The sequence below is a fragment of the Eublepharis macularius genome, chromosome 5, assembly GCF_028583425.1.
Source record: "Eublepharis macularius isolate TG4126 chromosome 5, MPM_Emac_v1.0, whole genome shotgun sequence".
Taxonomy (NCBI): Eukaryota; Metazoa; Chordata; class Lepidosauria; order Squamata; family Eublepharidae; genus Eublepharis; species Eublepharis macularius.
This window is the reverse complement of record NC_072794.1, coordinates 155,991,161-156,003,675: the sequence shown is the minus strand read 5'-3', so window position 1 is coordinate 156,003,675 and position 12,515 is coordinate 155,991,161. Positions and strand designations below refer to the sequence as shown.

Here is a 12,515-nt window from a genome sequence, read left to right as displayed (position 1 = left end):
CTGCTTCTGTTCTGAGATCCATCTTAGACCTCTTTTCCTTCGGAACATAAGTGTAGGCTTTTGATCCAAACACTCTCAGATGCCTTACATTGGGCTTGCGGTTGTACCACAGTTCAAATGGTGTGCTGCTTGCACCCTTTGTAGGTAGCATGTTCTGCAGATAGGCAGCAGTGTTGATAGCTTCTCCTCAATATTTTTGAGGTAGCTGTGCTTCTTGCAGCATGCTCCTGCACATTTCTGTGAGAGAACGATTTTTCCTCTCCGCTATCCCGTTGAGTTCGGGGGTGTATGGCACGGTCAGGTGATGCTCTATTCCTTCATCTGCTAGGAAGCTTGTCATCTCCTTCCCCACGTACTCGCCTCCATTGTCTGTGCGGATAGCTATTGGTTTTCTCTGGAATCTGTTCTGCACCATTGCTAGGTACACTTTGAATTTTTCCAGTACTTGGCTCTTTTCCTTGAGCAGGTAAATCACAGTAAATCTTGAAAAATCATCAGTAAAAGTCAGAAAGTACTTACTTCCACTGGGTGTTTCTGTTCCCATGGGTCCACAGACATCACTGTGAATCAGCTCCAGTGGTCTTGTCGTCTGCTTCTCACTCTGTTTGGTGAAAGAAGGTCTTGTGCCTTTGGCTTGAATACAGCAAACACATTTCTCTGCATCAGGACATTTTTTCATTTGCAAATCATTAGTCAGATTCTGCCTTTCAAGCTGATATATATAATCCATATTAGCATGTCCAAGCCTTCTATGGATAAGACTAGTACAATTCTTGTGGGTGCACTTTTCAATTAAATTCACTGCGCCTTCAGAGCAATCCAGCATATACAGGCCATCCTCTAATGTGCCTTGTGCAATTAATTCACCTTCATTGCTAATAAAACATTTCTCTCCTTTGAATACAGTCTCGATTCCTTTTTTGGCCATTGCAGAAACCGAAATTAAATTAGATTTAAGTTCAGGTACGTATAGACAATCAGTGATCTGCACTTCTCTAGTTTGGCCACTGGGTAGTGCACAACATGCAGATACGGTCCCTTGTCCCCGAGCCGTTAAAGCCTCTCCATTTGCTGTATACAATTTGTCGTGGCTTTCTTTCATCTCATTAAAAAACTTCTCTTGATTGCATAGGTGGTTAGTACACGCACTGTCAATTGCCCATTTGCATGTGCTTTGATCATTTTTACCAACATTTAAACAATTCTTATCAGATCTGCTTTTCCTTTGACCATCGGCATTAGGTGACTTAATGGCTGCATTAGCATTCCTAAAGCCCTTTGTTCCCATCCATCGTGGCGGTTGCTTGCTAACTCTCTGTGAATCACGAAACCAACAGTCTTCCTTTAAATGTCCTTTCTTTCTGCAGACGCTGCAGGAGAAATCCCTTCTTGAACTGACTCTTAAAGCTAGCTCTCTTGGCTCACTTATATGATCCAGTTTGCTAAAACTTTCCTCTTGCAGTCTTGCAAGTACATAGTTTAAGCTTAAATTTTCTCTCATTTCCAAAACATGTACTATGTTTGTATAAGATTGAGGAAGACTAGACAGCAAAATTATAGCTAGATCCTCATCCTGGATCTCCTTTCCAAGGGATCTTAATTTCTGTGTTAATTCCATGAAATTTGCAATATGATCTTTCAATTTTTCCTGAGGCTTCATCTCAATCCAATACAATTGCCTCATTAGCAAAATTTTAGTTTTAATTGATTCTTGACGGTTTATTTCTAGAAGAGACGTCCACATTTGTCTAGAAGTGGGCTCATGAATAACTCTTATCAATTGTTTATCACTTAAAGCATTAATGATAATAGATCTTGCCTTATTGTCGTGCTTGACCCATTTGACTTCCTTCTGAGGATCTCCAGTCGGTTTTTCATCTGTTATTGCAGACCAGACGTCCAGTTGAATAAGATGGGCTTTTATTCTTTCTGCCCAAAGATCATAGTTCCTCCTGTCACCTAGTCGGTCGATCTGGAACCCCTGCTGTGCTCCCCAGGAGTCCGCCATCTTTCCTCTATTGTCTGCCCTCTGTGCTTTAGCCTGCGGCTACGGCAGAACTTTTATTGCTCTCTCTTAACTTCAGCTTGCGTTAATTGCCTCTGTGGCCCATTACCCTGTTAGAGCGAGTGTTAAACTACGCTGCGGAATTAAACGCCGAGCTGGTCAGAGAGGCAAAAACTTTATTTGAGGAAGTTACATACTTGAGGGAAAGGGGGAGAGATAGATCCTAGCTATCTGACTACATCTTGCAGAGACAGAGAAGAAGTGTGGCAGGAGAGAGAAGAAGCAGGATATTGCCCTGTTTAGCCCAATAGGAGACAAGACAAGGAAATGACCCCCAGGAAACAAGAGAGGTGCTACTCTCACTGTCCTAACTAAGTGATCCTTGCTGCCCCCTGCATGGTAGGCTCTTCTTACTTCTTGCTGCTGCAGTACACCAGACATTGTTATTTCTAACATATTGAAAGTGGATTATCCAATGTGTGTGGAAGCAGCCAAACTTAAGATTAATTTTATGTTGCATCTCTGAAAGCAGTATTTGATTCTAAAAGAAAAAAGACAACTCTTGCAATTGAAATCTACCTAAGGCATAATGTTTAAAATGTCATGATTTGAGTCCAGTGGCTTCTTAGGGAACAGCAAGATTTTTCGGGTATTACCGTTTTGAGATTTAAAACTCTCTTCTTCAGATACTGAAGAAGAATAAGAGGTTTAACTCTCGAAAGCTTACATTCGAAAATCTTGTTAGTGACTAAGGTACCACAGGACTCCGGTCCTGCTGTTCTGCTGCAGACCAACACACCTACCTACTTGAAACTGTTTAAAATGTTTTAACTAAGAACGCTTGTTGTGGAATTACTCTTTTAGAACTGTGACTAACAAGACTTCCGTTATTAGTTCAGAGGAGGCTGTGGAGAATAATTCGGCATCGTTGACTGAGGGACCTTCTTCTACCAGCTGCATATCTTGTTTTGAAAATTCAGCTGCTCAAGAAGAAAGCGCAGTTGCACATGTTAATTGCGAGATAGATCTGACTCGATTGACTCAGAGTGACCACGTTGGCACTTGTGTGGCACAGAGTATGAACGATTGTCAAGTCCACAATCGCAGAGGAATAAACTCAAGGGTCCAGTCTGCAGAAGACGTGTTTAACACTTTCTTATATTGGCGTCCTCCCCTTCCCGACATAAGCCGGGACCTGGAACTGCTTCAGTGCAAAACTGAGACGCACGAAGAAAGCTGCTCGGCATCAGAAGCGCTTTGTAATAATTGTGTTGCCAGCAGTGAAATTAAAAAGGTGCTGCAAAGCTTGCAGGAGCACATGGACGACCCCGATGTTCAAGGTTAGACCCTACCGTTTGCCTCATTTCACCAGCTTAAAATATTTAATTGATATTTAGGCATTTAAAACATTTTAGACCACTTGTTTAACAACTTAAAGTAGTTAACAACCTGTAAAATAAACACAACAGAGAAAAAACTAAAATATAGAACAATCAACAACACTAGTTATGGCAAGAGATGGGCAGCCAAAGCCAAGTGTGAGCAGTGCTACGTTTGAACACATATGAAACTTCTTTATACTGAATCAGACCCTTGGTCCATCACAAGAAGTATTGTCTACTCTGACTGGCAGCAACTCTCCAGGATCTCCAGCACAGGTCTTTCACGTCATCTGCTGCCAGATTCTTTAGCTGGAGATGTTAGGGATTGAACCTGGAGGACCTTCTGCATGCCGAGCAGTGGCTTTGCCCCTGAGTTACAGGCCCTCGCTGAAACAACCTTAACTCTAGTCCCTTCCTTCCTCTCACCATTGCATCTGCAAATGGATTGTTCCCTAGGAAGTCTAAAGGTTTTTGATACCATTTCTGAACTGGACCAGTGTTGTGGTTTCTAGAGAGCTTTTTTCTAATGGAATGGTGAACACAGAAGCTGGATGAAGAGGCTGTCTGACTTTCCACGCGAAAGCAGGAGTTAGTCCCCTGACCCCCAGCTAGATTTTGAAATTGAAGGCAGCTTTGTGTGTGAAAGTATGCTCCTGTAAAGCCCCAGTGTTAAGGCTGCAAGGCAAACACAGAGGTGTGTGGTAGAGAGGGAGTGAACAAGAAGGCAGGAAGAAAAAAAGAGCAAAACATAGTCCCGTACAAAGGATAGCAATGCAGGAGCTAGAAGCGATATACTTTTATTCTCTTTTGCCTCTGTGAATTCTTCTTTTCTGTTTCGTTGTGTATATTAAATTTTTATGCAAAATGCTATCTGCTAGTCTGATCTTGGGGTGATCTACAACCCACCTATGTCTATGATTCCAGTTTCAAGTGATAATGTATAATGATGACCTATATGGTTAATTCCTGTAGGTCTCATAGTCTCTGAACTCCTGCTCCTTTCCTTGAATTCAACAACTTTAAGAAGTGTGGCTGAAAATCACTGCTTTAATGGTCAATATCACCTTGTTTTCACTGATTTATCAACATAAAAATAGCTATTTTGTATTGTTAAACTGAAGTTTCTCCAGGTTTGTGTCATTCACGGTGCAATCCTAAACTGCATTACACCCTTCTAAGCCTGTCAGTCTATGGAAAACAGGATACGTGGAATCTGACTTACCCCCTTGCAGCAAGAAATCCAAGCTCTCTTGAGTCAAGGTTCTTTATTGAGAAAGCAAATTATAGCGTATATATGTCCATAGAATACACAGAAGCAATAATAGCGTCTGGCTGTACACAGAGCACTTGTTGAGAATGACGTAAAGAATGCTTGCTACACCGTTCCAGCCCTTCCCTGTGAGCCCCCCACCCTCAGTGCCCAACCAGCTGGGCATAGTCTGTGGGAGCAGAGGAAGGAACCGTCCCAAGGCCGCTGGGGCGAGCCATCCGAGATCAGCGTGCTGTCTTCCCACGAGCTGGACGGCCTGTGAAAAGAATCTACATACAGATACATAGGTGGATTGCAAAACTAGTGAAGATGGAGGGACTGTGAGCAACAGACCTGATGAAGCCCTTTGAATTCAAAGGACTTAGAAAGTCCCTCAGTTATAGTGCAATTCTAAGCAGAATTCTAATCCAAGAAAGCTGTAACTCACATTAGGAGTGCTCTGTTAAATCCCTAATGTCAGTAATATGCGGTGATTCATTTTCCTCTGTTTACATTTAACTTCTGGTGAATTTTTTTAAAAAGCCCAATGGCACAGAAAACTGGAACAGAACTGAACTACTAATCCCCTTATTATGCATAGAATGTATTTGAAGGAGATAAATGTTTTGTTTCAGTATTCCAGAACAGTAAAATAATGTGTGAACACTCAAAAGTTTTAACACACACGATATAGTTCATTTTTATAGGATTTCTTCTTCGTGTGTAAGTCTTTCTGAAATAGGTTTTTAAGATGGAAGATGTGTCAAAATGAAACTTAACTGGACTTGTTCCATCTCATCAGCTCAGGTTCAAGTACTGTCTGCTGCACTTAGAGCTGCTCATCTTGACTCTGTCAATGACTATGAAATCAAACAAGATGAAGAAGTTAATAGTAACAACCAGGAAGAGGCATCCGTTTTGGACCCCAGCCACAGCACAAGGAATGAGAGCACCCAGTCTTTGTTGCCAAGCCCGGGAGAGACCGTTAACCCTTCCAGTCCAACTGTAATAAAAAATGTGGTGAGTCACCGGGCTGGAAAAAAGTTTGTTTTCAGGGCAGGCTGTCAACACTGTTTGCTTGTCAGTCATCTTGTACCACTGCAGAAGTCTTTTTTTTTATTTTGACTTACAGCCTGCTGCTATGAAAAATCAGGGCATTGAGCTGGTACTTAAAATATATGCCAAACGTAACTGAGAAGTCTCAAAAATTATATCTAAAAAGCTACCAGCCCCAGCTACTGAAAGCCAGCCAAATACCAAGATGTCCTCAGCATGAATGAAACCCCCCAGAACAATCAGGGTGCATGTCTTCAGTGCCAATCCCAAGACTACCATCACCAACTTGAAGAGGGCAGCTACTGGCAAATTAGGTGGCCAGTAAACCAGTAGAGAGAATGCCTAATCTACCCCTGGGTCCCAACGCAAGGAACCAACTGTCAATGCCAGTAGTTGTTTATACCAGGAGCCTGCAAAAGGAGTGTGTCTTGCAGGAAATTATAGTTACTCCCCCTGCCTGGTCTCTGTAATTTAGGAGTGCTCTGTAAAAACGCCACATTCTTTGGGTAGTAGGAAATTTTAAAAATAATATCATAGTGGTAGTGCAAGAAGAATAAATGAAGCCTGGAATTTTCTGCTGTTTGTTCCAAAGTAAATAAAGCATACATTGGTGAATTGTCTTTTTGGAGGAAACATTAACAGTGAAATCTTAAGCAGTGTTACTCCAGTCTAAGACCATCAAAATCAATGGGCTTAGACTGGAGTAACTCTGTTTAGGATTTTACTGTAAGTCTCCTTCATCAATGTTTTGAATGAAGAATCATTATACAGTGGGTGCTTAACTGCACATTGAAAGGTAATCAAGACCATTGTTATCTGAACTGCATTAATAAGTAATGTATCTGTTTCGGAACACCACATTGTTAGATTAATTCTACATATTAGATAATTAAAATCTGCGATTGAAGTAAAGTCAGTAATATCAATGTGTTTTTGCCATGGCTTGAAATGATTAAACAAGAGTAATAAGAAACCATTTAGGTGTTGATTTTATTGAATAAGGTAATGCAGTAGTCATAAATATTTGCTTTAAGCTGTCAGGTATGGATAATTGTTTAGTTCCTTCATATGGCTAAAATAATTTTGATTAGTTTCATGAGCACAGTAACCTGAATTCAGTTTTCAGAGAGATGCTCACTGCTTGAGTTGTGTTGCATTTTAATACATTCTTCTAGATCATCTAAAGATAATTTTGTATGTTTCATATTGTACACTTTTACAGGATGTAGAACAACTACTCAATGGGACTGACAAAGCATTAGAAATAGAAGATAATGAGCCACCTTTTGAAGAAGATAAATCAAAATTACAGGTTGTTTCAGATATTTCTTAACAGAGCACAGTGAGGTTCTGATCTCATACCTTAAACATTTTGTTTAATCCATTGTTCAGAAACCAACCTTGATTGCTTGTTTCTGACACAATTTGATGTGTCAAAATATATATTTTTAAAAAAATATCACCATACGTGAATAAGGCCTGCTTTCTTAGCCCAATATGAAGGTGTACTGTATTTACCCAAAATGCAGATGACCCTGAATGAGAGACACAAAAGGTTATACATCTATGGGTTTTAGTACTGTACTTATTTTTCTTGATGGCACTCCGGGTGGGGGTGGGGGAATCTTCCTTTCAGGTATGCTCTGAATATGCGCTGACACTCCAGGTTGGATCACACCAGCTTTTCCACTGGTTGAAAATGGAAAGAAAAGGCCCCTGTGACTACCCAAAAGGGCTATGCTGAGGCTCATGGACCCGTGTGCATGTGGGATGGGCTGTAGTAGGGAGGGTCATTGCACAGACTGAGTGAAAAAGGTGGCTGGATCTAATCCTCCCCTTTTCTTGCTCTCTCTTATTGGGTAAAAAGTGATGCACGCCCTGAGTACTGCATTTTGGGTTCATCTTGGGCATGTAATGTTTAATGACAAACAGAGTATTTGGCTTGGTCAGGTGTTCCTTCCTTTCTGCCTCGGAAGAGAGATGCTGGCTCACATTCATAGCAGCTGCAGAATATAACAGCTGACATCGCCCTAAATTAGGTTTTGTTCTGAATGTAATTGTGCAAATTAACATGTACGCTCAGAACCAAATTTTGTGTTACCTGTGCGTACATACGTAACACACAGTTTAATAATTCACATGACTTGTTCCTGATGCTCCTTTGTAACTTGTAATCAGCCAGATCTTCCCTTTTTGTCTAATTAATCATGCTCAATCGAGTGCTGTGACAATGAAGTGTCTCACATGACCACACTGATGCTGCTGTTCTCTGCTGGATGGTTTCCATTCAGCATTTGCCGTCTGGAGGGGAGATCAAATGATCTGACAGATGCTGTTCATTGCTGATACATTCTTCCTCCTGTTTAATTTATTATTTTCAATAATTTACTGGTTGGTTGGGATTTGTTTCTTGTCTTCAGGATATCATACCTCAGCCTTTATTGGACCAATACTTATCAATGACGGACCCTGCTCGAGCACAGACAGTGGATACTGAAATTGCAAAACACTGTGCATATAGTCTTCCTGGTGTGGCCTTAACACTGGGGAGACAGAATTGGCATTGCTTGAAAGACACTTATGAAACATTGGCCTCTGATGTACAGGTAAAAATACGTAGCAGTCCAGGACCACTTTTGTCCCTTGGGGAGGGGTGCACGTGTAAGAAGTAACAGGGATGTAGCGCAAATGCATCTGCATTCGTTTGTCTATTAGCGCTCCAAAGTGGCAGTGAGACAGATGTCCCCATTGGTTCCTTTTGGGGAGGCTGACTGGGGTGCTTTGAGAAGCCTACATCATGCACCTCCTCATTGTACACCTGCTTTCTCCATTGGGTCATGCTTTGAAAAGGAATTTCAGCTCTTCCTCAAAGCTGTAAGGCTATTCTTGTCCATCACGTGCAGAGATTTAATCTTATCCTCCTGGATACTTTTTCAATCAAGGAAGAAGAAGCTTAATTAGGATTTGAGGTGATCAGCTTGAGCTTATCTATGTAGAGGGTGGGATACAAAAGAGACCCCCCATTTTGTCTTGTCATTTTTCTTTCTGAGTTGTTCAATAAGCGCTGCATTGGAATGTCATTTGTAAGTAATGTCATTTGTAACATTCTTACATTAATTTGAGTTCAATCTTAATTTTTTAAAACTGTTTATAGTGGAAGGTGCGTCGGACACTGGCTTTCTCCATTCACGAGCTGGCTGTTATTTTGGGAGATCAGCTAACAGCGGCAGATCTGGTGCCTATTTTTAATGGTTTCTTAAAAGATTTGGATGAAGTGCGCATTGGTGTCCTTAAACATCTCTATGACTTTCTTAAGGTAAAAACAGCTAGAATTGTCTGCACTTTCCCCGTTTTAACTTCTTAGAGTCATGGCCCTGATCAAGCAAAGTTTGTGGAAAGGTCGATTTTGTGTGGAAGGTTCCCCCCCCCCCCCCCCAATTTTTGAAAGGTGATATTCTTTTGCTTTGGACAATGACCCCTGACTCTGCTTGGAATTTCAGCAGCACTTTCTGATGCAGCTAAAAGAAACTGCATGTCTTTTTGTTTGGATTAATCTGTAAAGAACATACATTACAAAAATAACCAATACTGTAGCAGATTGAGGCTGAGATCTCTGTATGTCATTCTGTTATTGGTTTGCTTGCTCACAAAAAGTTACTCAAATGGATGTAACAATTGGTGTTCTCTCTGATTTAAAGTTTTTAAAATGAAGATAACTTAGTACCTGTTTGAACCTTTAGTTCAGTTCCTCCTTACATTACCTTAAACTCATACCTCAGGAGGGCTTTGGTCACAATCACAGTCTTCCATACAGCGCTTCAGGTGTTCTCTGCTTTACTCAAGTTGTTATGTTGAGAACGCCTTCCCTTTTGTGTTTGTGTCACCTGTATATTGCTGCCTTCCTGACTCCCTCAAAAGGTTTTCACTGCCACCAAAGGCTTTTCCCTTAGACCTCTTCAGTTTATCTGTTAATATAGGAAACCATATTATAGATCATAGTTTGACAGAATAGTCAGTGTGTGATGGTAGTTATGAGGGAAAAATATATTTTTTTTCTTAAGCAAAAGTAGCATTTATTTATAAGTACATCAGCATGATGGTTGCAGAGTTTTGATAAGTGTATTCGTTTCAGAATAGTTCTTAAGCTTGGTTGTTTAAAAATACATACCTTTAAGAAGGTATATTCATAAACTCAGTCACACAGACTAATACTCTACGCACTGATCTTCACTAACAGAACAAATTCTCATCTCATCCACTCAGACATAAATTCGTTTAGGCCTTTCTGCACTGCTTGCCTGACCTATAGAATAATTTGTTTCCGATATTCACAGACTGACCTAGGCGCGCACACAGTTTGCCTGACTTAGCCAGAATCCTTTCTCTGAGACACCCAGAGATTGACTAAGAACCTCTTCCCTCAGCTCTCTGACTAAAAACTGCAGCTCTCCCCCCTGCCAAGGTATGGCTACCGTCCAATCATATCACACTCTGTTCATCCATCCAGCTACCCCTTCTTCTGTCTTCTGAGGCCTGCGTTTTAACTAAATATTAAAAAAACACCCATTAGCAAGCAGAAAAAAAATCCAAATTAAATACATTACATGAAAAATACTAAAGGCGGCTTTTAAAAAAACTTAATCTGTGGTATGGTGGGTGTGAGTGTTCGGTAGCCTTCATGTGGGTGCCATATGTTTAAATCGGTTATAAGCCATTAACAAATTGCACAATTAAGTTGGAATTGCATAATAGCTGGCCAAGACTTATCAGGATAAGTTTCCAGAGGTGGATACTTCCTAAAAAATACTTGATGTTGGAGAGAGAGCAAATGCAATACTTGGTTTTTATTCTCCACTTCCGTTGTTGGAGGCTCTCTAGATAATGCACAGAAGATATTCTATTGGTCTGAGGAAGGCAAAGCAGTTTTTAGGAACTAATGTAAATGTGAACTGAAACGCTGAAGAATTTGAACTTGATTCCTCATAGATTGTTCTCATTGTTGGGCACTTTTTTGTTTCATAGTTGCTTCATGCAGACAAAAGGCGTGAGTATCTTTACCAGCTTCAAGAGTTTGTGGTTACCGATAACAGCAGGAATTGGCGGTTTCGCTATGAACTGGCAGAGTAAGTAAAATGTCATCTTCAGTGTTTCTGTGTGTGTTTATAGCCCTTCTTTAAAGGTATGACATTGTTTTTGAACCATACCATGCACAGCTCTTGGTTGCATTTTGAGAAGAAGTTAATCATTGCTTGCTGTGCCTGAATCCTCTGCAGACCTTTATCTGTAATGCATACAAATAAGCTTTATTACTTCGTGTGAAGCCAGGCAGAACTGTGTTCTGGGAATGGATCGGAATGGCCCTGCGAAGCTAAGACAAACACACCGGCTGTGTTTGGCTGTGGCCTGTTTCCACTGGAGCTGGAGAATTAGTGTGATCTTTCTAAGCAGCAAATTAGTCTAGTGTGATAACTCTGACACCTAGTGGGAGACTTCTGTTATTTCAGCACTCTTATGTGTTTGATGCCACCCCTCCACTGGTATTTCCTTCTTACTTATTTTGGAAAATTTCTGTGCTGGCTCTCCAGGAAACCTGGCCAAGGCAGCTTAAAAAATAAATCATGACAGATCTTCAAGCATCATAAAATAATTGTGAGAACCATAAAATAACCAGTGTAAGACATTCTGCATCTCAAAATGTGTCTCTTATAGCAATTCTCAGGCCAGAAGCAGGCTATAAAACTGTTCTTTAAAAGATAAGCCCCTTAATTAAAAGCATGGGTAATGTTTTGGCCTGACATCTAAAAGGGAAGGTTCCAGGCATGCTCAAGGGGCTACAATGTCTTCTGTGGGGGCTCAAAAAGCATAATGTATAGCTTGCACTTTCATTCTAGACACCTTGATTTAACATTTTCCTCTTGGGCGTGGTCTGCATGGACTTGTGATGTAGCACAATGCACTGTAGAACAGCTCAGGGGGTAAGCTGAAAAGACCCAGATCTGTTCAGATCTTACTTCAGACATGCTTCCCCCTCCCCTGCAATATGGGATAACAACAACAACAACAACAACAACAACAACAATAATACATTTGATTTATATACCGCCCTTCAGGATGACTTAACACCCACTCAGAGCACTTTACAAAGTATGTTATTATTATCCCCACAACAAAACACCCTGTGAGGTGGGTGGGGCTGAGAGAGCTCTGAGAGAGCTGTGACTGACCAAGGTCACCCAGCTGGCTTCAAGTGGAGGAGTGAGGAATCAAATCCAGTTCTCCAGATTAGAGTCCTGCACTCTTAACCGCTACACCAAACTGGCTCTCTAAATGTCTCCTAAATTCTCCAAATAGGAAAAAAAAATCTCCATCCCATAAACTTCACATTTACCTATATTAGCATACTACAATCAGGTAGCAGAACTTGTTTCGATAATTTTTGTTTGTTTCATGTTTTGTTCTTTACCCTTTTTTGAAAAAAAGTGGTACTTGGCACTTGGTGTGTGTATGAGTTGGGGCGCTGAAACTATGTGGGATCACTGGCCAGATGGTGAAGTCAATCTGATTCTCTCCCCACCCCCCTTCCAGTACTGTGGGGTAACCAAGAAATGGGAGGGTTGGCTTCACTGTGTGGCCAGTCATTGCAGATGATTGTCTCCCCAGTATGTGGTAGGCTTAGAAACAGTTGTTATATAGTATTGCTGAATAGAGGCAGGGAGAAGAACTGAGATCTGTTTTGATTGATGAAAATGCCATTCCTTAATTATTGGAATCTGTGTTAAACATTAATTTCCAAGCATTATTTTCTGAGCCTTTAGCACAGTGG

The 12,515-nt window shown here is 40.9% G+C and overlaps 1 protein-coding gene across 2 annotated transcripts in view; it reads left to right on the top strand.

The window, feature by feature from the left end:
* The window catches only part of LOC129330712 (serine/threonine-protein phosphatase 4 regulatory subunit 1-like), a 59,528-nt gene that overhangs the window by 35,771 nt on the left and 11,242 nt on the right, over nt 1–12,515 (top strand). For both annotated transcript variants that reach the window (XM_054980868.1, XM_054980869.1), the window contains exons 10-15: nt 2,900–3,345; nt 5,439–5,656; nt 6,915–7,004; nt 8,113–8,298; nt 8,847–9,008; nt 10,715–10,815. In XM_054980868.1, coding sequence (XP_054836843.1) covers nt 2,900–3,345; nt 5,439–5,656; nt 6,915–7,004; nt 8,113–8,298; nt 8,847–9,008; nt 10,715–10,815 — 1,203 coding nt within the window. The remainder of the gene's footprint in view (nt 1–2,899; nt 3,346–5,438; nt 5,657–6,914; nt 7,005–8,112; nt 8,299–8,846; nt 9,009–10,714; nt 10,816–12,515) is intronic.